This window comes from Dromiciops gliroides, chromosome 6, assembly GCF_019393635.1.
Source record: "Dromiciops gliroides isolate mDroGli1 chromosome 6, mDroGli1.pri, whole genome shotgun sequence".
NCBI classification, from domain to species: Eukaryota; Metazoa; Chordata; class Mammalia; order Microbiotheria; family Microbiotheriidae; genus Dromiciops; species Dromiciops gliroides.
Genome location: NC_057866.1, coordinates 180,907,985 through 180,935,593, shown reverse-complemented (window position 1 = coordinate 180,935,593; position 27,609 = coordinate 180,907,985). Strand labels below are relative to the sequence as shown.

The following is a 27,609-nucleotide window of genomic DNA, read 5'->3' as shown; positions in this document are numbered from 1 at the left end:
TTCCCCAACCCTAAACATCCAAACAGCACAGTAGACTGGAACTTTTGCCTGCAGAGAGAATATAATCAATTAAATTCAACAGTATTCAGTTTAGAGCAATGAATATAGAAGAGTTAAACTAAGCCTGAAATGGGGAAGAAAGTCTATAAAGACCAGTGAACTCGGGGAATAGGGCTTTTTGTGTGTGCGAAAAGGATTGTTTCTGAGCCCTAAAGTCTTCAAAAAACACACAGCTCTAGAGGGAAGGCTCAACTACTGCTAATCATACACATGCATATAAGTTCCATTTGCATAGGTAAGAGCTAACTAAGTAATATAATTTCCTCCCCAAACTTGATTGTGGTTATTTGCAGAAGGGTAGAAAACACCTACCTAAATGAGAATAAGTTCCCAATGTCTTCCTCCTGAAAGATTTCCTATGTCCGTACTAAGGTTCAATTGCCTAAAAAGAAAAAAGAAAAGAAAAGAATCCTTGTTTTTGTTAAATTAAAAAAAAAATATTTTGAAACTTCTAATAAAATAAAGAAACTGATATTTTCTTGGGCAACCAATTTTCTTCTTTTGGCAATTAGGGAAAGCATGTGGATTCAGTGTTAGCTTTGGAGATAGATAAAAATGGTATGATACAAATTCAAGGAGGCTTTGTTTGCAGGTTCATGTCACACAGAGGGTTATGACTGTGGCTTTACAAATGATTGTGTAATGTAGGCAATTCAAATCTTTGAATCGAGAAGATCTTTTACAGAGACTTTAATATAATATTTGAATAAAATCAAAATTGTTTGGATTAATAAACACAGAATTGCTAACAGTTTCAAGAATAAAAGGAATTTTTGCAAATATTTTCTACATCAGTAAAATGATTAATTTGAATCTCAAAGGTATAGGATCTTAAAGCACAGTAAAAGATGTAGATGTGTCTACCTAAATGTATAAATCCAATGGGACTGTAAAATGTGTTTATCTTCCATATTATCTGGTTACAAATACCAAATAGATCATCACCTCCCCAGTGCTCAGGTAGGATTAATCTGCTTATTTACAAACATTGTTTCCCTAAAAATGAGTTTAAATGCATGCACAATAATAGGGAGCATAGTGCTTAATCTAAACTGAAACAATATTGTAGAGGTCAAAATTCAAAACAAAAAACAAAATTACCAATATTGTATTCTTCAAATATGAAAGATTAACCCACTAGCAAATGGATAGAAATTATAAACAAAAATAGGTGCTGGAACACATTTATCAATATACTTGGATTTAGACATTTAATTAAATACAACAAGCATTTTTAAGTGCCTACTATGTGCAAAGGATTGTATTAAGTTAATGAATATACTTTATTAGACAATTATAGAAAGGCAAAGTTATTTATGTATGAAACCTTCTTTGGTCTTCCTTACAAATCTGATCAACTGCTTTCAAAATGGTTGTCTTTGGCAAGAACAAAGCATTTGTGTGAATACATTTCTTTCAAGGACAACAAATGCTGACATCTATATAATAATAATCTGATTCTTGAAGGTTTTCCACTACTGCCTCACCTTCATACAACTTCCATTTTATTTTATTAAAAGACAGACCTTTTTAAGGTTCCATTTATATAACTGCAAATATGAAATATGGACAACAATGGAAAGGCTCAGTTAAACCTATTAACAAATGTGGAAAAGGGGAAGGGAAATATTTGCTTCAAACATAACTGTAAATAAACTAAAATTAAGCAAAATATCCCTTTTTATAAACTTGTTGCTTTTAACCACAGGAAAATAGTATCCAGAAAAATAGCTGTTATGGGGCATATTCTCATTCTGCGCTATGCAGTTGGTAAATGGTACTAAGATGACATAGCTTGCAATAAGAGGTTTGAAATAATTTTTAAAATCTCAGCAAACCATGAAATATTGTGATTTAAGGAATATATAATATCTGCCTTGATAGCTTTTGGAGATGAGGTTTGGGGGGGGAATAGGCAAAGGGTTAGGTAAGGACTTGCTGGTAAGGAACAAGTGGCACTGCAGTTGGTTACATAAGCACATATATATGCATGTCAGGTTCCCATGTCGCCCTCTCCTGAATTTCATGCAGACAGTTGGTAAACACTCAGTCTAACGCCCCCACAGTCTTCATCCCTGCCTCCATCTTGGTTCCCTTGATTCCACATATGCATTTCCTCTCAATATATACTATACAAAGCCTTAAAAGATACAAATAATGACTATTTAACATAGAATTACAGACTTTCATAGTAGTAAACCACCTCATAGGCTATCTAACCCAACTCTACCTGAATAGTAATCCCATCTACAATTATCCCCAACAAATACAGTCTCTATCTGAAGAAAAAAAAATTATAAAAATTATTTAAGGCTAAAATGTGATTGATTAACCAACCACAATTCTCTCTACAGATGGACAATCTATTATTACAAAAATATATGTCTACCAAATGTTGCACAACATTTTGCAGTATTCAATGCCAGAGAGTAAATCAGTTGTTCCTACCAGTGGGAGCTGCGGAACTAGGGTACACTCTAGTGGAGCTCTGCCCAAACGACTGAGTTATATAAGGATCAATGATCTATGCAGGGGTTTCTGAAAGACTTAGCTTTTCTTCCTACTAAGCTATCTTATATTACTACCTTTGTTACTATTGGAGTTCTAGAATTAATAGTAACATGATTGACAAGCATTTTCTATTGAATATTCACTTTAAAACATATAGAACAATTTTAACACATACCATACATGAAAACCATAAATTGACAAAGAGGAAAGTCAGGGTGGGGGAAAGTTCAGTTTCAAGTTCAACCCTTACGCATAAAGGTATAGCTTCAATACTGAGCAATGCTTGACTCCCTTTTCTAGCTCTCCACAATAGTCTTATTAATTCTACTATGGAAATAGCTCTTGAATTCATCTCTTCCTTTTCATTTCCCCCACTATTTTTCAGTCCCTAATGAGTATAACAGCCTCAAAACTGGTCTGCCTTTCTTCAGTTTATACAATACCTGGTTGCCAGATGAATCTTTAAGATTTTGGCTCAAGCCATTCTTATACTTGAATCTTTAATGGCTTCCATTGTTTAAAATCCTTAGCCTGGCATTCCAGACCCTATAATTTATTTGGCTATCTGTCCTTAAGTCACAGTCTCCTTAATAGTCATGGCTTTAGAATATATCCTCTATTTCTTCATCATAGCATAACTCTCCTTTTCTTTACCCAACTGAATTTTTTTCCATATTTTAAGACCCAACTCATATACCACCTCCTCCAAGATCCCTTGCCTAACATCTTTTCCCTTCATGATACACAGAGCATTTTGTTTTTTATCTCTATAATGCAGAACATAGCAGGTAACAATATGTATTATAACTACCTATGTTCTTTTATCCCACTACTAAGCTATAAATTTTTTGAGAGCAGAAACCACATCCTTGTGTCTCCCAAGACCTAGCAACAAGTACTTGATAAATTACCTGTTGCATTACATGTATTTTTATATAGCATCCAATATATACTTCCCCCCTTAATAAATGTTTAAAAAAAAAAATCATTCCTTCTTTTTCTTTTACCTTTAAAAGCAAGCTGAAGAGTAAGGATGCACATCCTCCAAAGGCTAGGACCCAAATGAGCATACAGTACGTGTTTTTTTTGCCTCAAGTCAACGTAATAAACCAAGCCTCCACTTAAGTTCTTAATTGTAAACAGCATTTTTTTTCTTTCAGATGCCTAGTCCATACTAAAATAAATAGAATTCTTTTATATTCACTGTCCTCATTTAAGTATATTGGGTCTTTAAAATTATCTATGCTAATCAATCAGTGATTATTGATTAATTGATTGATTTCAAATTATCTATGCTAATGAATGAGGAACAAAACACCATTAGATTCTGGAGGTTTTTAGAAAAATAATATAAGTTGATTTACTTATCCACCTCAGTGGGTGGTATATACCAGATTTTTCTAGAAAGCCAAGACACACAAAGGAGAATACAGAATCAACCTCAATGCAGGTGCAATATAACAGTTTTTGCCATTAAGATTATTCTTCCTCAGGGATGGTAAAGGCAGATTTTATCACATGTAAATCTTTAATTATTGCTCTATTACTTTTGATAAACACCAATAGACATCAAACAGCAATCTATCTGCAGTATTAACAAATCTGATACCTTTTACAACAAACATGAATAATTACATCTCAAAAGGCAAAATTTTCTTTTTCAATGACTCCTTATCTCCTCCATAGCTGTCTTCCTATTTTTGAGACTATCTCAGTAGGAAGAAAAGAGAATTCATATTGGAATAAGAACTGATTTTTCTTTGCTTAGGAGATCTAATCTTGAGTGCACCTATTTGCTTTCATTGTCAACCTTAGAATTATCCACCATCTAATCTCTTCTCTAATCCAGACAACAATCTTTGGCCAGACGCAATTTTCCAATCCATCATTTCATTAACTCATGCAAACAAAAATTCACTTAAAACACTTGGATTTTTACTCTATTCTTATTGCAATCTACTTCATATCATACTCCCATTGCTCCATTAGTTTATAATCCCCTCTGTGCCTAAGACTTCACACATTTTTGTAGAACCAAAATTTTAATTGTCTGTTATGAAAGAGGCATTCAGCCACTCACCTGTACAATAACTTATAGAAACCTACTACAAATGCATCAAGTCTAACCTCCTCTTCGTAACTTTCTAGGTTTTTTTTCTTAATAACCTTGCCCAACCCATCCATAGATGGGTGGACAGCTTTATTTACTACTATTTCCCAACAGGAAGCCTTCACTCCAGTTGGCTTGTTCTCATTATTTCATGAATGTGCTATATTTGGTTTTGCCTTTGCTTAGGATATTTTTCTTTACCCAAAATAACCTGACTCCCCATCTCTCCCAATTTTAGCCATTCTTTAAAATCTTTTGGCTGAGAAACAATTTGCCTAGGGAAATCAAAACAAAACACAACTATTTATTACTCCGTGAAGCTCTCTAAAACACTTTTTCTTAGCTCCTAAAGACCACCACACCATTATATTCTATAAAGCATAATTTTCCATTTTTCCACATCATTACTTCAATTATCCAAGAATCACGTCTTTATGCGTTTCTTGAATTTCCCCCTCCCCTCCCCAGCGCAAAGCTGGGCATAGAATAACCGCTCAATAAGTATTCATTTTGTGGTCGCTGACATACCTGTGGCCGGAATGATGCCCTGACAGGGAACCAGAAAGTGCTGCCCTCACCACGTAAGCACTTCTCAGCTTCCCCAGCTAAGCGTCCATATTTACGTTTCCTAGGCAACGGCATCCCACCCATTCTGCGTAAGAGGGGTCGCTGGAAAAAGGCGGCCTACCGATCTCCACACTCCCGGCAAGCTTCCAAGATCCCATCCGACACCGCTGCTCTTCTCTATAGATTCTGAAAGAAAGGTACACACTGTCAATATAACCGCATCAGAAAAATTTTGATGAAATAACCTACAAAAGCGTTTTACAGCATAGCGGTCAGGCCTCTAAAAAACCACCGACTCATTGCCCCCTTTCCCAGAAGCGCCAGCTTCTAGCGCGATGACGCCATTCCGCTGGCCAACGTGACCTTACGTTGGGGACAGCCAGGAACGTGCTGCCAGCTCAGCAACCATTACGTCACCACGTTCTACCGCAACGTACTGCCGTATTGCGGCAACGTACTGCGTATTCCCTACAAAAAATTTCCCCAGCAACAGCCTGACCAACCATATTGCGCCAGTTCATACACTACGTCATCTTTTCCGGAAACTTTTCTGGCAGGACAGCTTAGGCAACTTGGGCGCCGTAAACTTTTTGAGGAAGTAAAGTAGACCATAACGAGTTCCATTCTTGGGTGCCCACGATTGCACCGGCGTTTCATGCTACCGTTACAGGCTCGTTTTAACCAATTAATTGCCAGTAATACTCCTTGAAATGACCTACTTGAATGCTTTCCGGTTCTCAGGTTTCCGCTTCCGCCTTCTTTAACTCCCCTCCCTACCCCTAGTGCTTAGGCCGGTTTGAGCTGGTTGAGGCTGGTTCCATTCCTTCAGGCGGTGTGTAGGAGACTCTGGCCACCCTGCTGCCCTCGTGAGTCGAACCGCATCCCCTAGTTTCCCCCTCTCATCCTTCCTCCTCTTTTGGGAGCATTTTGGCCATTTACCTTTGTTAGCCCGAGGTCGCGAGGCTGAGAGTTCGCGCCTGCCTGACAGACTCCTCCTAACTCTTTTCACCCTCCTCCCCTCCCCTCCACCCTCTCTCCAGGCGCCTAGCTGTTTGATCTCTCCTCCTCTGAGCCCCGCCCGGAAGTGGAGCTGTTTGCTGTCTGTGTGGCGGCGCGGCGCTTGGCGAGTGTGCCCCTGGGTGGCCAGCAGAGGGCGCTCGGCTCCCACGGTCCGGCTTGGCCGGGCTGCATGCGGCCGCCAGCCTGCTCTCCGGCCCGCCCTCTTCCCCAGTGCCCTCCCGCCCGCGTGGCTGTTACCCGGTGAACGCGTGAGCCTCCTGAGCGCTTAAAAGAGTCCTCCTCCCCAGGCTCTTTGCGCAGACGTTCCACTTTGGGGCGCCTGTGTCCGAAGGGCAAGCGGGTGGGTCCTTGGGACCCAGGGAAGGGGAAAGGGAGGAGAAGAAAGTTAAGGGGGAAAGAGGGAGCATAGGGAAAGAAGGCGGACAACAACGGAAAAGTGAGGGAAACAAGCGCAAAAAGTAAGCAAAAGTGGCCCAACTTGGGCACGGGATGGAAGGGAAGGAGATGGAGGGGATAGAGGGGAAAGAGATGGACAGGGCAGAAGGAAAAGAGATGGACGGGGCAGAGGGGAAAGAGATGGACGGGGCAGAGGGGAAAGAGATGGACAGGACAGAGGGGAAGGAGATGGACGGGGCAGAGGGGAAAGAGATGGACGGGGCAGAGGGGAAAGAGATGGAAGGGGCAGAGGGGAAAGAGATGGAGGGGGCAGAGGACAAGGAGATGGACGGGGCAGAGAGCAAGGAGATGGAACCCGAGGTAGAGAAGAAAACCATTAAAGTAGAGCCTACCGAGCCCGAGCCCGGTGAGATCCAGTCCAGTGACAATGACCCCGACAATGACCCCGACCCCGGAGAGGGACCCTCCTCCCTGATCAGGGACCCCAAGGCAGGACTGTGTGAACCTAAACCGGGACCAAGCCACAAGATCATCGACGACGACGATGACAGTGATGATGAGGATGAGGATGAAGATGAGGATGAGGATGAAGATGAGGATGATGCCAATTTGCCCCTGGTGGTCTGGGAACAGCCCCTCAAAGTGGGCAAGGAAGAGCCTATGGACTATGATGATGACTGCATGCCTGGACCCAGCCGAGCCAAGCCCATGCACAACTGGGATTCAGACAGGTGTGAAAAAGAGGGCCCCCCCCTGCCCCTTGGGGCATGGGCGCGTGTGTGCCTGGGAGGGGGCGGGAAGGGGAGGGCCAGGTTGTCCTGCTGCAGGCGGCCTGGTGGGGCACTGGGGGTGGGGGGCATGTGGTGCATGCAGCAAAAATGGCACTGTTTATGTTCGCCGCCTTTTCTCCTCTCCCCTAGGCCATGCTCACCCTTAACCTGTTGACATTGCTGCTCTCACACACCCCCCAAGCTCCCCAAAAGTGTTTGGTAAACCTCACTTTCTCTCTGAACTCTGGGAAACAATCTAGCCATCTCTAACTTTTTGTGCTACTAAGTTTCTCTTGCTCTCCAGAGTTTGTGCTCTTTCCCCACCTAAGTTTCTCGGCAAGCCGTAACTTTTGACTAAAAGAGTGTTGCAGTCTTTAAACTCAATGACTTGCCCACAAAATCGCTCGTCTTTAGCAGAAATTTTTGATGGCTGCTGCCACACTCGTTCCTCCCCCCAAAAAAGTGTCATTCACAACTGAATTGCTGTGTCTAGCTATCTCTTTCCCCAGGTCACAAATGAGTGCCTAGCAGTTTTGCCCTTTCCAACTGCACTTCTTTAAAAAAAGTGCTTCCTATTTGTAAATTGAGTCGATTTGCCCTCTTACTTTTCTCCTCCAAGTAATGAGTATTTAGCGACAATTTTTTAACTGCATTTTCCTCCTAAATGAGAAAAAAATAAATGAACTATTGGGGCGAAGAGCCCTCTTCTCCTTTTTCCCCATGACACAAGTCTTTAGCAATAATTTTTACCCACCCCCTTCTAAATCCCCTTCCCAAATGGCTTTACTGTCATTAATTGGGGCAGTTAAGTCTTCTTTCTCATGTCAAAATAATACATTTTTCACTCTCAAAAAGTGTTCTTGCTATTCTTAATGGGGTGATTGTTTCCTTTTCCTCTCAAATTCCCCCTAAATGTTTAGCAATATCTTTTGACACCCATTCCTTCCAGAAAATACTATAGGTTTTTTTTTGGTCACACTTAATCTGGGGAAAATTAATCCTTCTTCCCAAAGTCACAAGAATATATCAATAATTGTTTACGTTTCTGTCTTAATGGCCTCAACACTAAAAGTACTTTTCGATTTTAATGAGGTGATTATTAGTCTTCCCCATTCTCTGAGCATAAAACTATTTAATAATCTTTTTTTTTTTCCCTCCTGCCACACATTACTCCACCAAAAAAAAAATGCATTGTAATAATCTTTAATTGGGCTGATTATTCTTACTGGGTTTTGGGTTTTTTTTTTTTTTTTTGCCAAATTACAACATATACTTTTTTTAATTGCTCAAAAAGTGCATTCCGATCCATGATAGGAATGACTTGATGGCTCCAATTCCTCCCAGATTGGGCATATATAGCTTTATCTTTTGACTCTCTGCATCCTCCTCCAAAAATGCTTCGTAAACCTAAATTGGGGGTAATTATTCTTTCCCAAGTCATGAGTATTTAGCAATAATATTTTATTCTCCTGACTTAATTACTCTCCCCTGAGATAGGCTTTTCAATTCTTAATGAAGTGGTTAGTACTCGTACTTAGTCACAACTATTTTGACCATTCTTCCGCACTTCGAACCCTCCCAAAAATGCTTTGTGATCCTTTATTAGGATCACTAGATGTTCCTTTGAACCCCAAAGTCTTGACTCTTATAATTCTCCACTTTAAAAAGTGGTTTGCAACTCTTATTGGGGTTATTAGTCCTTTCCTCTCCCCTCACTCTAGGAATTGTGTATTTAGCAATTATTTGTGACCCTCCTGCATGAAATTGCATTGCCTCAAAAAAAGTGTTATGGATTCTTAGTGGGGTGAGTAGTCCTGCATTCCTCTCCCAGCCTTAAATCATCTTTTCCCTCCTGCGGCAACCCCCCCCCCCAAAAAAATAAAATAAAATAAAAGGAATTTTGGGGAGGGTGTGCTTAATCTATGGAACTATTTCCCCCCTCTTAACTAAAGTGGAGAATAATTAGTCATTTTTCACCCTTCTAACGGATTCTACCTCCACCAAAAAAAGTGCTCTTTGATCCTTAATCGTTAACTCCTCCCCTTTTCCCCTTAGTTATTGGTTAAGCTTCAGTCAGAGCTGTACATTTATATGGTAGCAGATACTTTGAGCAGATTGAAAAGGAGGGAGAGAGGAATCTAGTCTGGACCCAAGATATTGATACTTTATTCTTTACGCTTATTTCTGAGCCCTTACATTCCGCCTAGCCCTATTGAAAACCTTAGGTGCTTGAGTACCTACCTAGAGCATTCCTTTGCTAAATTAGTTGAATTTTACTTTGAGGTTTATACTGGATTGTGAAAGTTAATATATTTTTTCTGCATAATTGCACTGACTTAGTGTCTTTGGGAAGAACGGGATAGAATTAATAGCTGACAGCATTCTGATTTAGTACTTAATTTTTTTTTCTCAAAATGCTTTGTATCTGTTTTCTCATTTTATTCTTACCGCAGAGGATTGTTGTTTTGGTAATTATATTGATACTTCCTCCAGATTCCAGTTTCCTCATTTGATGAAGAAATTTTCTCTCATAGAGGCTAAATGACTTGCTTATGGTTTTAACTGATAAAGAAAAAAAGTATTGTAAAGGGGATCAGAACTCCAGGATTTTTGGCTTTTTCTTTTTTTTTTTTTCTTTTTATTATTCCCAAGTGCCGTGCTCTTTCCACTGCGGAGGAGATAGATTTTTTTTTGTGTAGGTTAGGGGGCGTGGTCCAGGATTGGCACTTTACCCTGATTGACTAGCGGCCGGGGTGCGAGGAGGAGGTTGGGCAGGAGGAGGGGGCTGGGCGTGATGAGGGGGCTGGGCTAGAGATGGTATATATTGCCAGTGCAGTACTGCAGTATACTCCACTCCTTCTTGGGGGAGAGAAGGAAACTTTCCTTCTCTCTCCCTCCTTCACTCTTGGGCTAGATGAATTCTAACACTCCTTCTAGCTCTGAATTCGATCTTAGCAAATTCAAAAATACTTCTCAGAAACTCAGCCGATGCGATGGTACTCGGAAAAAAGTGAGATTTCACTAGTTTAGTCTTGGGCTTTTTTAAGCATTACTAAATGCTACTACTGATGGTACCCTGTAAAGTCTATGAAATATCGGCAGCCTTTGTTTTTCTCGGGATGGGGTGTGCCTATGCTTACTTAAGAATCCGAGTCCCTGAAGACGGCAGGTGAGTCAAGGGTTCTTTAAACTCCATTAGGGAAAATAGATATCAGAAAGGGGCTCTGTATTTGTTTAAAATATGTATATATACTGTCATGGTTCTGTTTTTTACTAGATTTAGTTGAAATTGAGAACTGAAAAATTGCAAGAGATGGAAGGTAGGTGTTAACTGAGAAATACCCAGAAGATTTGAAAAAGGCTTCAAAGACTAGCTAGGCAGGAGACTATGTCCCTTGACTGAGAATACCAGTCTATTTGTTAGAATAGCCACCAGAGGTGCATTTGGGGGGGGGGGGGCGGGGTTCAACTCATGAAATTCTGGTAAAGTAAGGAATTGATGTCAAACAGTCCTTTTGAAGTAGTTAACCATGGATTTTCCAGTTTGGCCTTAGACAAAGTATATCCTGATTTTAATGTTGTCAGAAGAGTTTACTAAATTTGTGAATTTCTTTTTTCTGCAGTGACTCGGATTCTGAAAGCTCGATCACCTCCTGTAGAATTCGAGAACTTTGTGGCCCAGATGATGATGAAGAAGATGATCAGGCTCGGGCCCCGAAACAGAGGAGCATCTTCTGCTTCAAAAAGACAGATATACCTTCCGCTGATGTAAGAATCTTTGTCCCTTTTATTTCTTAAGATATTTTCCAAACACACTGAGCCCATTTCCCACCTTCCTAACTTAAAAGGTTAAAAAATAAACCCTTCAGAGGTGTTAATATCCCTGAATCTGCCTTAGTTTCCTAATCTTTGAAATTAAGGCTTGATTTGGACTGGTAATCTCTAAGATCCCTCCAGTTCAAACACTCTGCTTCACATTCTCAATTTCCCAATGCTGAGGCATAGGAAATACATCCCTCTTCCTGCCTCTTAGCTGTTGGTGACACTTTCCCGTGCAGATTTGCAACTTTACTTGCAGCCAACCATGCCTTCTGAACTATAGGTTAGGGAATTGGGCTCAATAATAATGAGAAATCATCATTTTAGTTAAGACATTTCAAGAAACAGAAGTAGAATTGATTAGGTGTTAGTATTTATCATTCTTTTACTCCACCAATGTCTTTTAAGAGACTTGGAGTATAACTATAGATAACCAGGACTCAATGTAATTGTGAAAATGTGGTCCTGGCTGTTACTTCTTTGTTTTGGGAGTATTAAAATTAGCACCAATGAGGCTGTTTATTTCCTGTCTGCCTCTGTTTGCAATCACACTTTCATATAAAAGTATATAACTTTTAAAAGAAGCAATAGAGACTTTAACTGGTCCTTTCACTTATGGGAGTTTGGGAAGTTAAGAGCATCCAAGCTCTTACGGACCTGGCTGATACTTAAAATTTGGTTGTCCAGCAGCTTTTATTTGCGACTGCCTTCTGCTAGTCCTAAAAAAGGCATTAGTCACCTTGCAACCAAAAAAATCTCAGTTTGCCTTCTTTTCCATAAACTAACAGATGGGAAAGAGAGAAAATAGCAATATTTATCATATGTGACTATCCTTTTCCAGTCAGAATTTTCCTAGCAAGATAGCTTTTTACTATAATTTCCTTTAAAGTTTTATAGCTTGGCTTCTGCCATAGATTGTTTGCATTTTTTATGTGATTGTCATTTTTTCCATCAACATGTTTGAAAAACAAACAGAACACATGACATAAACAGCTGATTACAAAAAAAAAGATGCTTCACAACGGAATATATATTTAAGGAATGTTATTTAAGTAGGTCCAACTTAATTTCATCTTCTAAACCAATGTCTATTTCCTATTGTTTCTTGCCTTGGAGAACAGGGTTACATGAAAGGTGGTAGGAATTTGTTTGCACAGGGCACTCTGCCACTGAGGCTGTGGCAAAGTCTAACCATTGAGCTACTTAACTGCTTTAATGGAGAGTTTACATGAATAATATGGTGATGGATTGTGGTTTAATAAAGTCCCTGTTGCTTTTTTAATTTGGAAGAATATGGAACTTTCTGTTGTTTTGCGCCTTGATGGGGGGGGGCAGGGCGTGGCAGGGAAGGGCACAATAGTTCAAAGCTTGCTCTTGTGAATTATTTGTTCGGTTCTTATGGTTGTGATGGAGGCTGCTTTTGTTTCTTGTCTCACTTGTCTCATTCTTGGAATGGTGAGATTCTTAGAGATTTGCAAGCAATATTTGTTGAATTAAATTGTAAAAGAATTTCAGATTCACTTTAATCTGTCAGAAGTTGATGGGTTTTTGCCTTTGTCTAACATATTTTGATTTATATTAAACTTTGATCTTTTAAATGGGTTTTATTTCACAGAAAAGTTAACTATGGTTATTTCTCTGGCCACTAAATCCATAAAATCTTCATTTGTCTGGAGTGAATGTCTTCCCAATAACTATGCCCTTGCCCTTGGGGTAATGGGTGACTTCTTTAGTCATCCATTTCAGGCAAGAGGAAAAAGGTTGGGTCCTCAGTAAGAGAGAAAGGGAATTTTTTCATGAGAGGACTGGATTCTAGTCCTCATATCAGTAGTTGGGATGGAAGTAGTGGTCCAAAGAGATTCAAACAAACAAACAAATGATGTCTAGACGGGCCAGAGAGAAACCATTGTTAAGTCGACCTAGGTCTATGAAAGAGTCCTACAGTTGAGTCTGGGACTCAACAAGGTTGCTAAGAGAGGTCTTTATAAGACCTATGAAAAGCAGTGTGCCTGAAAGAAAGCAGAAATAAGCAGAAAGATCAAATTAGTGTTGTTTCTAGTCTTTTTTTCTAGATGGCTATGAGAGGGAGTTGGGAGAAAGCATTGTTGATTTATGTGTAATTGCATCTCTGGGCATAACAGGTGTATTGAAAGAATAATCATAATGATGGCGCATTCATGTAGTTTGCAGAGTGCTTTCCTCATCACAGCTCTAAGTTATATAGTTTAAGCATTTGAGATTTTTCCGATTTTATAAATGAGGTCATGGGAGTTCAGATCAAAAAGAAACAAACCAACAAAATCCTGCTCTATAGGAGCTGCATTGAATGGAGACCATTTCGTAAAGCCTACTGTGTCATAACCCCCAAAGTCAACAAAATTTTGACCATCTTTAGACTTGCTATTAGAAATCAGAGGAAGTTTTTCCTATCATAAATAGTGCCACACCCCTACTCAAAAATCTCAAATGTCTAATATAATCCAATTCAAATGGCTTAACTAGGCATTTATGCCCTTGCACTGTTGGCCCCAAACTCTTTACACCTTTACAATTTATAACTCTCTACACAAAAAGCATATTTGTTTAAGATACATCCCTTAGATCTTAAGGTCACGTCACAAACAGCAATGACCTTCCACAAGTCCCTTGGTATCATTAACTGTTGGGCCATGGGATTGAAGCAGTATGGCATTTCTTAGTAAAAACAATATGATACTTACTAATAAACAATAAGAGACACAAGTCCTATTGATGGTAGGTCAATACCATCATCTTTCTATGTGAAAAAACAAAACAAAACAAAACATTTTAGTCTTTATGAAGTAACAAGTACATATTCTACTTATCCTGTGCAGCATTAGATTTATGTCAGCATTAATGCTCTGATCTTTAAAATGGGAATAATAGTACACTTGTCCTGCTTACTTAACAAAGTTGTAGAATTAAACATGGTAAATATCATGTTTGGCAATGAAAAGACTCTGGACTTGCAATTTATCAATTGTTCAACCTTGGGTAAATCACTTAACCTTTCAGAGCTTTGGGCTTATTACATGTGAAAAGGTTGGGTCTCATCTTTGTTATGAGAAAAGTACTTTGTAAACTTTAAAACACTATAGAAATGTGAATCTCATTAGAATATTATGGAAATATTTTTTGGTAAATTGAAAACAATATAAATGTGAGGATTAAATGATAGGTATCATCTTTCAGGGTGTGGTTCATTTGTGAGTGACCATATACCTTGTACTCTTGCTGTCCTCTGGGTTTTTTTCCAATAGCACATTGCTTAATATGCTATGAGATTTTATCTCTGAAGCCTTCGTGAACATCTTATACTTTAGCAGAGATAGAAATGAATTCCATTCCTCATAGGAAAATGGAAATTAGCCCTAGTAGCTAATAAATCACAACATGATATAGGATAACTCTTCTTTGCTTAATTTTATGACTTTTGTGTGTTTTTAAATGGGGTTCGATTTGAGTTAATTGACTCTGGTAAATTGAAGTTGACCTAAGAAAAATAACATTTAAATGCATGGACGGCTCCAAAACCTAGCAACTGAAATAAAATGGAACTTTTTCAGTTAGTGCTAGGACTATAGTTGGCTGACATTTACTGACCATTAGAATCACAATCAGCTATAGTCATCTCATGTGGCTGTCATATCATTTCTATTAGTGCTTCAAAGATAGTCTAATTGGAAGTTAGTCTCTTCCAACTGAAATGGGAAGAAAATCTCATTTTTCTTTGTTTATTGCAAACCATAATTATTCTTGGGCAAGCACATTTTTAAATATGAAATTACTAACCCATAGAAATGATATATCCTGCACAAGTCTTAAAAGACGTAGACTCAATTATGAGATGTGTTGGTATAAAATACATTTGATTTCTGTTATGGAGGTACAGGTATTGCTCTAATCAGAGCTGTATACTTTTGTACCTATTCTTTGCTATTGAAATGAGCAGTTTGGATAATTAAAATTTCTGTACTTGCTACCCAGAGTTAGATAGTCCTTTATAAGGTATTTGAGAAAATGGAGGACTGAGAAAAAAGCATTCTACTTGTATATCCCACTTAAAATCAAAATAAAGCACATCTTGCTCAGTAAAAATAGTTTTCATAATAGATCATTTAGAGAATGATTCTCTGTAGTCCAAAAGCAATAATTTCCATAATTTAATTCAATTTGGACAGTCATTTTTCAGGAATATTGTGTAAATGAATGATTTACAGAAATTTTTACTTTGTCCTTTGAATCATTTTTTTACACTACATTTTTTGATGTTGGGATGGGATTTTCATATCAATTTAGGATTTTTGTGAGCTAAATCTCAAATACATTATCATGGTCTTTGATTAGTCCATGATTTTGGAAAAAATAGGAAGACAACACTGAGGGAGGTGATGAGAGTTCAAATAATAAGCATTGTCTTTTAAAAGGAAAATTTAATGGTGTAGTCTGGTTCTATTGGCACAATGCCTAACAGTGTCATGCACAATTAAACATTTAATTAATTAATGCTTTTTGGTGATGATGTCTAGACAATCAAGGGATTTTCCAAGGGAGCTTATTAAAGTGCTCTCTCTAGAGTTGTTGATAAATTAAGATTAATTGTGTGGTTAAAGTTGAAATACAGGATCCAGACCGAATTATTTCTTTCTTCCTTGTGTTGTGTTTTTTTAACCAGCACTTGGTTAGGATAAGTTGGGAACAAGTAGTTGATCTATAGCCCCATGCATTCTCCATCAGGAAAATGTCTGTAAAAAGAAGATGGCATGACTTGAATTGTTTACTTTGTTAGGGTTATTAGGAAGGTTATATAAAAGCATGTATGTCATGTTCTTAGAAACATTAAAATTTTATAAATGTGAGTAGTAGGTTTTCCTATTGTCTTTAGTTGCTAAATTAGCACTTTTATATATTTGTAGGCACCTGCTACAGCAGATGATATGACTCTCATTCTGCCTGAAAGTATTGAACTACAGCCCTTTGGGAGGGTTTCAGGTATTATCGAAAAGCTAGGTATGTAAAATGTTTTGTCAACAATGTTCACTATATATCCTTAACTGTTTAACACATTTTCTTAGTGATCTATATTTTCTTTGTTATTTTATCTTGCAATCAATTAAGGAAAAGGTAAAAAGGAATTTTTTTTAATTTAAGAACTGTGATTTTTGTACTGCTCTTTGGGGAATCTCATGAAATTCTTGGATTCTCTTGGTTTTGTCAGTACTTCACATAAAGTTGCACAATTTTCAAAATATGTGAGAAATTAATATGTCATTTACCCCAAAAGATGTTGAAGAAAAATGCATAATGAAGTAATTTGTCATCACAGTTACCTGTGAGGTAGGTAAGAAGTATATAATTACATTGACTTTGAAGCACAGAGAGAAACTTATGTATGTATGTAATAGTATTATTTGTTCTTTTTATGTTATCGGGATTTTATTAGATTTACTAGATAAGTATTGGGATGTATTAGATCAATGAGAGATTCTGATGGGTCTTGATTAATTTTGTTTTTTAAGAAAAAAAAGTACAATAGAATCAATAGAATCTGGGAAGTTCAAAGAGATGGCTGTGATGAAAAAGACCATATTATTGTGCAATCTATACCTGCTATGCCACCTGTGCCAGCAGAAGATGCTTTGAGTCCTGTAAAAAAGCTTTTCATGTATCATCAAATAATGCCTGAGGGCAGGATAAAGGGAAATGTTTTGGGGGATGGAGGGAGTCTCAAAAGTGAGAGGAACAGCTAAAAAACAGAGATTGTTATGATATTCTAACATGTCTTTATCAATTGTTTGCTTATGTAGATGCCCAAAGCTAACATTTGGTGATATATAATATGATTGAATTCATACTTTAAAAAATTTTGTGATTTGTAGGGTTGGCAATGCCTTATAAACAGCAGGATCTCTTCTTAGCTAATAGTGCACTTCCTATAAACCAAGACTAGGTTTTAAGGTGTAAGATCCCGCCTTCAATTCTTGTTTAACTTGCCTTGAAATTATTAGCTTTAACATTCCGTTAACATTTACATCTAAACTACCTTTGGCTAAAGTTTCTTTTAAATGTAACAAATTGCTTATTCTGTTTGGTTTTTCAGTGATCATTGAATCTGTGACTGACCTCCCACCAGTTTGTGAAGATAGCATGATCTTCAAGAGCAACCGACATGCTGCTGGAAAGGTTTGTGACTTTAAAAGAAAATTTTACCCTCCTCCTCTGACAGAAGACATTATAATTTTCAGAACTAGTAGCAGTAAGGTTATACCATCCTCTTCAATACCATACCTACTATCATGAATACTTTATTTGAATCATGTTAAAGTCTACAAAATTGCCTTTAAATCCTTGCTCTAGAAATATTACCAAATCGGGTTTGAAGCTAAACTGACCCATGTGTCTGTGTCCGTGTGTGTTTTTTTAAAAATTCTGATATTAAGCTCTCTCTTAACTCCGCCCCCTTCAGATTTTTGAAATCTTTGGGCCGGTTGCACATCCCTTCTATGTCCTGCGGTTCAGTTGCTTGGAACACATCAAGAGGAAGGATATAAAAATCCGGGACATCATGTATTTTGCCCCTTCCATCCAGCACTTCACTCGCTACATCTTCACAGACAGGATTAGGTAAGTACTTCTTAACATAATTTTAATTGGCATAGCTAAATATCAGAGTTTTAGTACTTAATGGTATTATTTTCTCTTGTTTGCTGTTTGTTTTATTTATTAACATTTTCTCTCTTCCTTGAGGGTATGTTGTTATACAATATGCATTGCTTTATTTTCTGCATTTCCAGGGATCGGGGCTCTGATGCTTCTTGGAAGAATGACCTAGAGCCACCTCCAGAAGTAAGTCAATTTCTTCTGATTTGTCGCAATTTTAGAGACTAAAACAATGATTTCATTGGTGTTAAGAACTGCTAGATGAAGAAACTTCCCTCTGTCAGTGAGGGTCAGCATTTTCTCCACAACTTGATGCGCTGAGAGGGTTGCCTTAAAGCACTGAAAGAGTCTAAGTATCTTAGCCAGAGTGAGACAGCCAGGATGTGTCCAAGGCAGGAAGCAGAGCCAGGTGTTCCAGACTTTAAGGCCATCTTTCTGTCCACTGTGGGGAGACTAATGCTTTGAAACCTATCTTGCAAGTTCATCACCCAAACATTATGATTATATTAACAAAAGTATTAATAAGTCAACAAACTAATGGTTCTCATTGTTGAAACCAGAATTAACCTTGTTGCACATGGTGATGTGCATTTTGTTTATTTAATTAAAAGAATGCATTTTTTTTAATGCAGATTGGGGATCCATAATTTGCATTAATTGCTTCAGGCATCAATTGGGATATCACTAGTGGGGTAATGTACTTTCTCCTTCTCCAGGCTGTTGATTTCAGTGATGATGAGAAAGAGAAGGCAGCTAAGAGCAAGAAGAAGTACTACGGTCGAAATCGGAAGAAGCAGAGGGCAGAGTCCAGGTCAAAAAGCAGATCTGGCTACAGTCAAGATGGCAGGAAGGGTTACAGGCCAGAATCCAGGCAGCTTGCCCTCCAGGAGACTAGCCAGGAGACTAGCCAGGAGACTAGCCAGGAGACTAGCCAGGAGGAGAAGCAGGAGGAGAAGCGGGAGGAGAAGCGGGAGGAGAAGCAGGAGAACAAGCAGGAGAAGCAGGAGGGCAAACAGGACAATAGGCAGGCTTCTCGCCAGGGTGCCCGGCAGGAGAATAGGCAGGCCACCCGCCAGGACAAGGGTGCCCGGGAGAAAACAGTGACCCAGCAGGACAGGCAGGGCGGGCACAGAGATCAGAGAAAGGGCGGCCGCCAGGATCAGAGGAAGTCTCACAGGCATGAGCACAGGCACTCCCACCGCCAGGACCGCAGGCAGGACCGCAGGCAGCAGGTCCAGCATGAGCACAGGCAGCTGCTCCAGCAGGGTTTCCGGCAGGAATATTGTCAGGAGTTTGGCCAGGAGTTTGGCCAGGAGTTTGGGGGTCAGGAGTACGGGCAGCTGGAGTACGGGCAGCTAGAGTATGGGCAGCAGGAGTTTGCTCAGGAGTACCAGGAGTACCAGGAGTACCACCAGGAGTACCACCAGGAGTACCACGCTGCTGCCGCCGCTGCTGCCGCCGCTGAGTACCACCCAGAGTACAGACCTGCAGCTGAATTCCATCAGGAGTACCAGCCTGACTATCAGAATCTTGGTATGTAAATAATGGAACTTGGCATCTCCAAAAATGTAGATTTCACTAGTTTTAAAAAATAATACTAAAACCCCATAACCACTTTGAATTCTTTGTCATTCAGATGCTTTAAACCCATATACTTTCTACTCTAGCTGCTTTATAGTGTGGGAAATGAGAGAAAAGATCACAGAGAACAGTCTATTTGAGTTGTGTTGAATAAGTACAAAAGGGCCAGTTGGGAGAAAAGGCACGCCTAAATACTACAGACCTATCTTAGTTGTATTAGAATGTTGCCTTGTTTTTGCTTTGGTGTATATGGCTGTTTTTCCTTTCTTAGGTGCTTATGGAGGAGAAGCACCTATCCCTGCTCACTGGTGCCCCCAGCCTCGCCAGGCTGGAAGGAGCTGCCACAACAAGCGGGAGTACCACCGAGAATTCTCCCGTGGCAGACACCACAAGTCCAGCCACTCCAGGTCCCACGCGGCCGGGCAGTTTTACAACGCCGAGCACAGGTTGGCCCAGGATGCCCCTCCCTCCCTGTTTGCGCCTCAGCATAGGCAAGATAATGCTCTGATGCAGCATTCCTATCAGCTGGCTCCTCAGTACTTTGATATGCCCCATTACCAGGCTCACCCCTCTCAGCATGTGGCTTGGTCTGGGCTGTCCCAGCATGTGCACAATGCACACTACCAGCACTTCCAGGGCCATCATGCCCGGGGTGGTGGACATTGCTCCCAGTACAGACCCTATTACTAGACAGGTCATGTTTCATGAGCTCACTACAGAAACAAATGACAGAGCTCCTAAAAAACATGATTCCTCAGTCTAGTTACTAAAGAAAGCGAACTTGATAAAAATTAAAACACTTACTGTAAAATAATTCAGTATTCAAGTGTTCAAGTGGTAAATATTTGTGAACTTTAGTGAAATAGTGACGTACTCTCCTAACAAAAAAATTAGATCTTAGATCGAAAAGAAAACTGAAAAATACAAAACAAAACAAACCCTCTAACAAACTAACCCTCCAAATTATGTTATCACTTAACTAACAGTGATTATAATCCAAAAGAATTTTCTTTTCTTTTTTCCTCCACAGTAGCAGATATAGATCACCTTTCATTAGGGATTAAAACATGTTGAAACATTGATTGACTTAGAGTGTTTGTGTTAAATCCAGCAAGATAAGATTTTGAAGTCCCACTGAGGACATATGGGGAAGAAAATAAAGTAGTTGTTTTTTTAAAAAACTAAATGTACTTGTTTGGAAATGACTTTTGTAGGTGCATCAAAACATTTTCAAAAATCTTGAACAACATTGATTTTTAAAATTTAGCAAATGGAGATGACAAGAAAAAACATGCATTCTTTGGCAATTAAAGATTGATGGGAGGGTATAGAAATCATTATTGTGACTCTGAGCAAATACAAGGCTAAAGTTGACATGTAGGAATATTTAAAAGAAGGATGTTGCAAATTTCCTTGATTTAGGTTAAGTAAAGGGAGATTCTCTTCCCTCTTCACTAAATTGACCATTTAAAAAAAAAATCTTCAAAAAATGAAACGGTGTAATATCCATTCCCCAGTGAAAATCATTATAAAATTTACTTATTTGGCTATCTTCCATTCATTAAGCATCCTAATGATAAATATTATTTTACAGCATGTGTGAGATCTAAAGTAGGAGGCTTTGACACTAGTCAAAAACTCTCTGGGATTCGGGTTCCTTCAACTGAAAATGCCAGTCAGACTTAAGAGGTAATTGATAAGGTCCCTTGAGAACTGTGAGGGCCCTCAGAGGCTGTCTAGGTCAATGCTCTCATTTAATCAATGTAAAAACTGTGGCTCAAGAGGGTTAAGTGCTTTGCTCAAGGTCACACAAGCAGTACAATCTCTATGCAGACAAATTAACAAACAAAAATTATAATTGGCAACAAAAGCAATTCAAACAGCACTATCTCTGTGACTTTGGGCAAGTCAGTTAACTTCCCTGGGTCTCATTGGTGAATTGAGATTGAACTAGGTAGTGTAGGTTTGAGATCTGGGAAAGAGCCTCATGAATTATCTATCTAGTCTAGTCCTCTCATTTTAGAGTTGAGGAATCTGTAACCCAGAGAGGCTGTGACTTATGTTTATTTGAAAATTCATTGCATTGGTAATTGTAGTCCTAAATTCTATCCAAAAATTTGATTTTGTCCAAAAAAACCCTTTAGTTTCTCCCCTCCCCCCAATTAAAAGAAAGTGATAATGGATCTTCCTCTACCAAGTAATTTATGTTAGTCAAATAAAATCTGGCAAATATTTGCTTTTAAACATGAGTTATGGGTTCATAGATACTGAAATTTTCTACTGAAGGTGTCTGAATGTGGCCACAGTTTGAATCCTTGCAGGGTAAATGCACAGCAAAGGTAAGTTAGTTAATTGATATTATCTGTGCAGACAGCAAAGTAGTAGCCAAATTGTGCTTTCAGGTGAATGTTATTTTTTCATGCATCAAACTACAAGACAAATATATATATATGTATATATATCTGTTAATTGTTTATATACTTGAATACCAAACCTTTATCAGAGAAATTTGATGCAAGATTTTTTACCATTCAACTACTTCCCTCTTTATCCTAGATGTACAGTGCATCTTCATTTACAAGTATATAACATTTCACTTGGCATTCCTAATAGCATTTACTTCAAAACTAAATGGAAAGTCTTGGCCTATAGTACAGGTAAAAAGTGATACACAAGAAAGATGTGAAAGTTAAGAGAAAAACTGTGTAAGATATATTCATTTATATTCTACTAATTAAGAAGGGACCTTCTTAGTCCTACCAGGTCCTATCTTTAAAAGAAAACTTGATGAGGTGAGATTATCCTGAGGCAAATCAAATTATTGGTTGGATCTTTATGAAATTTACTATGCTTTATTGGATCCAACATTTAATTGATCAAATTTTTTAAAGACCTGATAATTAGAGTTCAAGGTCTCTATGGAACTAAATTGGACATCTTCAGAAAATCTGACAATTCACAAGTAATGCATTCTAGACATCTCCTTCCTTGAGAAATTCATAAATATTATATACTGATTATAAAATCATTTTTTTCCCTTTTAGATTCTTTCATATTCACTGCATCATCATTTTTTCTTTATTTTTTCGGGCATGCCATGGGAAAGAGTATATCCTTAAGGTGGTACTACAGCGTGCTAAATGCTTAATGTCATCAGAGCATTGTGAGAGGCGAGGCAAGTCATCTTGTACCTCTCTAAGCCTCTAGTTTCCTCATTCTTAAGATGGGGATACTAATACCTGTAGTACTTACCTCACAGGGTTGTTGTGAGGGTCCAAAGATTAAATCAGTGCAATTGACATCTTACCATCCTAAAAGTGCTACAGAATGGCTAATTAACTAAAGTCTATATTAAATACTCTTCACGCTGCAGTGGGAAGATGGTTAAATGGCATGCCATGCATAAATATTTGTTATCATGAATCTCTAAGTTGCAAGGGGGTCCTATATGTCTCTCTTGATCCCTAAACTGAATTCAGCTAAAATTTAATATCTTTAGTAATTGCCAATTCTAATTTAAATCAAATGCATACCAACACATTAGTCTCCCAGTTCAGTTCACATTAATGTTTTTTGAAAGATACCATGTATGATTAATTTCCACTATATAAAGTTGAAAGAGCTTTAAAATCACAACAAAACAAAATCGAGACTTACAGTGATTTCCTCAATACTCTCCCTCATCAGGTAGACCATAAGTGTAATGCAAAATAAACAGGCATCTACATGATTGAAATCATATCAACATACTACTACAGTTTAATCCAACTAAATGTATTTCATTACCTGTGCCAGTTTATTTAATACCTAGAATGGAAAGTCAGTTGAACTTCTTAGCAACTATACTCTTGCATGCTATAGAATTAGGGGCATCTTGGTTTATGTGTTGAGTGCCATAGCTGCCAACTTTTGACTGTTTCTTTATGAGATTGAGTGGATGCTGGGTCAGAAATATCTATACTGGAAATACAATATTTTATCTGGTTCAAACAAACAAACAAACAAAACCTATCAAAATTAATCTAATCAGGCAGGCCCCTTATTTCTGAAAGGGGGTTCTAATTCCAAATTCTAAGATGAATAAAATGGCCTTAGAAATGTTTACCACTATGAATAAATATTAGCAGAATCAGGATACTTAGGTGTGATTGTTTATAGTATTAGGACAAAATACTAAGTATGGTGATTAGCACGTACTAGAGATGTAGATGAGCAAAACAGAGGGAAAAGGATATATAAAATCAGATTCGCATTCTATGATCAAATTTTCTTTTGAAGTAGATATTGCATATAGTGTGATATGTCTGAACTCAGAAGAATAAAAACCAAGTTGTTTTGTTGCTTATGTGGTAGCCTCTCTCATAAGTGCATTTTACTTCTTGTGGACAGATGCCAAAACAAATAGAGAGATGATCTTAGGATCATAGGTGACTCAGATACTGATGGAGAAAAACAAATAACAAGCCCAAAGCAAAAAATCTGCTTGTTAGCATAGAACCCCAATCCAAGAGTGACTGCTAGGTGAAGATGATCTCTAACAGGTTTGGGGAAAGAAAACTCTAAAGGGTTCTTAATAGTCCGCTGGAGTGAATGTGCTTTATTCTACATCCCACTGCTATTGTAAAGGTATAGCTGCCTGCACTGTTGAACAATATCCCTCCTAAGAGGTGGTTTGACATTGTTGGGTTCAGTTATACAGATTGTGATGAATGTTGCTACCCATCAAAAGCTAAGTAATTTTAATTTAACGTATAATTTTCTTTTTGGCCAGCTGTAAATACCAGACATTACAATATTAAGTATGTTGTAAGCTATATGTAATCAAATGAATTTTAATACTATTTAAAAGTTAAAGACAATAGCTAGGCATTAATTTGATCAATACTATCAAGTTTTGTATGTTTGTAAATATATTGAATCAGAAAAATGCATAATACCACAATCCCAGGTACAGTCATTTTTTTTCATAGATGGCAGCTACTCAGCCATGTTCAGTTAGTGTTAGTTACATCCACTTGGTTACAAACTTCTAGTGACTGTCTGTGATTTCTCAGGTGGTCAGGAAAACTTTGTGAAAGTACAGAGATGCCTCTAGTTCAGATGAAACATCAGTTGGCTGCTGAGGAATAGAGCTCAGTTGAATGCTTGGACCCATTATCTTTTAGTTAGAACAAACTTTCCAAATTCTTAATATGCACCAGACTGTCAATGCCAAATATATAGCAATGAATCCGATGCCTCACTACAGCAATTTCTGAAATATTCTTTAATATTTATCAACACATTCGGTTTCTTAGATCGTTTAGCTCGAATGCATCTTTTGTATCTTAATTTCATTAGTTTGTTGATTATAAAAGAGGGCAACTTTAATTCAAGAAGCAATTCAATGTCCCACTGATGTAATTATTCTACATTAGAAAAACACTTAGAGGTATTTTCTTACTTTATTGCCAAAGATTGCATAGAGATCCAGATCTCCATGAACAGAACAAATAAAAGCATCTTAAATTTTTTTAAAAAGTATTCTAAAGTGAAAGCGTTATCTGCAAAATTGTTATACACCTAAAGGAAAAAAAAAATGTACAAATAAGGAAATCCAAATCTGTTTAGTCTGTTGATAAGAAAGCTTCTCTGAATACTAATAAATTATACTCTTAAGTAGATGTCACATGGACACAACTCCTCTCCTCTTGTTGTCTTTTAAATTCCACTTTATACAAATATAACATACACAAAAAATTATTCTTATGAACTTGAAAGACATTTGCCCATCAAAGAAAATGTTCAAATTTATACCAAAACTCTTTACCTTGGAAATATTTTACAGTAAGTCTTTTTTCCTTAGAACCTACATTTTATCAAGGCCCAGCCCAAACCCACTTCTCTCATTCTTTCATCAAGCCTTTTGTAATCATTAAAAAAGACAATGATATAAATTCATAACCCATTCTTCATACTGTTCATCTCTTACTTAATTGTATGTTGCCTTACAGGGATTTCTTCATTGTACTGAGTCATTATTTAACCTTTTTATGTATGTATGTATCTTTTTTTCCCCAACTAGATATTAAACTTCTTGAGGGCCAGGACCAGACATTGTACTTCTCTATGTAACCCCACAAGACCTAGATTGGTACTACGTACATACTAACCCCTCCATGAAATTTATTGGCTAATTCTTGCAGATTTATGATCTCAAAACTTAAAACGATTGTGCATTGGTACTGAGAGGTCATACATAGCCTCTGGAAGCATCCATAGAAGGTGGCTATATGCCAAGAGATTATGAGAGAGAAATCAGTATCTTCTCAGTGCTCCCTTTAGATGGTTTTGCCCCTTATATCAACATTATCGTGCAACTAGGATCCCAGATACAGATGGCTCACTTCATTCTTTAATGGAGTCCACTTGTCCTCTTGAATTGGGAAAAGGAGGTGTGGGCTGGACTAGTTGGTTTTGTGAGGACTTTTCTGACAAGGAGAGTATGAAGTGGAGGGAAGCATGTAAAGGAAACATGGCTAGTCTCTTGAATATGAAAGAAAACAGTTGAATATTATTCTAAACTATTTATTTTATGGAACCTACAGCAGTTGATATGAGACAGAGTGACTCGGGCCTCTGCTTCATGTACTGCTAGTCCAAATTAGAACACTAAAACATAAGTATTTTTGTAATTTTCAATAATTATGGGGTATCTTTTCCCCCAAAGACTTCAGATCAGTTTTCAGACAATCCCATTCTCATAACCACCTGAGATCAATGGGAGGTGAGTTTTCTACAGTAAATTTTCCTGAACATCATGTCTAAGAATTTCCTTTGGAATATACTGAGTTGGAGGTCCTTGTAGAGGAGCAAAGAGTGAAGATCCCTGAGTAAAGCAAAAGCTCTCTCAAGTCACCTAGCACCTCTCGGGGCCCCAGGGTCCTATGAAATTGGCATAATGTTTGTATGTCACTCAAGTGTAAATTGTGTTTCTGTAAAAGAAGGGTCTATGGTCCCTTCCAGTGATAATAATGTGTGTTTCTATGATATATAATACTGTAAAAATGCCAAAAAAAAAAAAAACTGTGTAAATGTAAGTCGAGTATGCCAAAAACCCCAACAAAACACCTATAGTTTCAAAATTTTCAACTTCTTTAAGCGCCAGTAGTTTTAAGTGATACTTAGATTGTCTTTCTAGATTATAAGTAGCAACCACAAAACCCCTGTATACCTTTAAGCTCCAGTAGTTTTAAGCGATACTTAGATTGTCTTTCTAGATTGTAAGTAGCAACCACAAAACCCCTATATACCTTTACCTTCAATGTTCTCGACTTCTTTAAGCTCCAGTAGTTGTAAGCGATACTTAGATTGTCTTTCTAGATTGTTAAGTAGCAACCACAAAACCCCTATATACCTTTATCTTCAATGTTTTCAACTTCTTTAAGCTCCAGTAGTTTTAAGGGATACTTAGATTCTTTCTAGATTGTAAGTAGCAACCACAAAACCCCTATATACCTTTATCTTCAATGTTTTCAACTTCCTTAAGCTCCAGTAGTTTTAAGAGATACTTAGATTATCTTTCTAGATTGTCAGTAGCTAATTAATATATTCTTGGCGCTACATAAATCTTAAACTAATACTAATATTGATGTTATTTCTCATTTTAACTATAGGATAAGTAACTGTAGAGTAAACCTTAGAGTAAAAACTCTATAACACTCTACAGTTTAAATCCAATTGGGGCTAAGGGCTATCTCGAGATTGGTGCTTGTGAATTTGTGCCGTAAAAGACTTAGTTATTCAACTAAGATCTCGTCCCCGTAAATCTGTTGTGGCGTGCCGTAACCAAATTATATTATGCATGTATATGTTGATAAATGTTTATCGATGTTTAAATGTTCAATAAATGTTCGCAAAATCAATGAAATGGAGTAGCGTCATTTGTTCGCCTTTTTGCTTTTTCTCTCCCATCTGTCCAAATTGGTTCCCTCCCCAATTGAATGGAGAATTGTCCATATAACTGTCAGTTCTTTCAGTTTAATGTTACTTAGACATTCAACTAATTTCAGATCTTTAAATCAGTAATTAATAGAAAGTGATCTCAACTATTAA

At 37.9% G+C, this 27,609-nt stretch overlaps 2 protein-coding genes across 16 annotated transcripts in view; one reads left to right on the top strand and one right to left on the bottom strand.

Moving 5' to 3' along the window:
- Positions 1-6,098, bottom strand: part of NPY5R (neuropeptide Y receptor Y5) — a 174,313-nt gene extending 168,215 nt beyond the window's left edge. For 7 of the 13 annotated variants that reach the window (XM_043972952.1, XM_043972946.1, XM_043972949.1 and 4 more), the window contains exons 1-2: positions 5,210-5,581; positions 373-442 (exon numbers count right to left, since the gene is read on the bottom strand). The gene's annotated coding sequence lies outside the window, so the exon portion shown is untranslated. Of the gene's footprint in view, positions 1-372; positions 443-3,578; positions 3,645-5,209; positions 5,583-5,967 lie in introns of those variants that run through there. The other 6 variants (XR_006353638.1, XR_006353639.1, XR_006353637.1 and 3 more) reach the window with 4 other exon arrangements.
- An 838-nt stretch (positions 6,099-6,936) lies between these two features.
- NAF1 (nuclear assembly factor 1 ribonucleoprotein) lies at positions 6,937-27,415 on the top strand. 3 transcript variants are annotated; one of them, XM_043970341.1, is made up of 10 exons: positions 6,937-7,395; positions 11,058-11,202; positions 16,191-16,284; positions 16,393-16,398; positions 17,375-17,457; positions 17,741-17,898; positions 18,069-18,120; positions 18,651-19,467; positions 19,787-19,961; positions 25,580-27,415. In XM_043970341.1, the coding sequence occupies exons 1-10, from the start codon at positions 6,941-6,943 to the stop codon at positions 25,584-25,586; spliced, it is 1,992 nt and encodes a 663-aa protein (XP_043826276.1). In that variant the 5' UTR covers positions 6,937-6,940; the 3' UTR covers positions 25,587-27,415. The 3 variants fall into 3 exon arrangements, with proteins under 3 accessions (XP_043826276.1, XP_043826274.1, XP_043826275.1); XM_043970339.1 differs by having other exon boundaries at positions 19,787-27,415; XM_043970340.1 differs by lacking the exon at positions 16,393-16,398 and having other exon boundaries at positions 19,787-27,415.
- Positions 27,416-27,609: the final 194 nt, after the last annotated feature.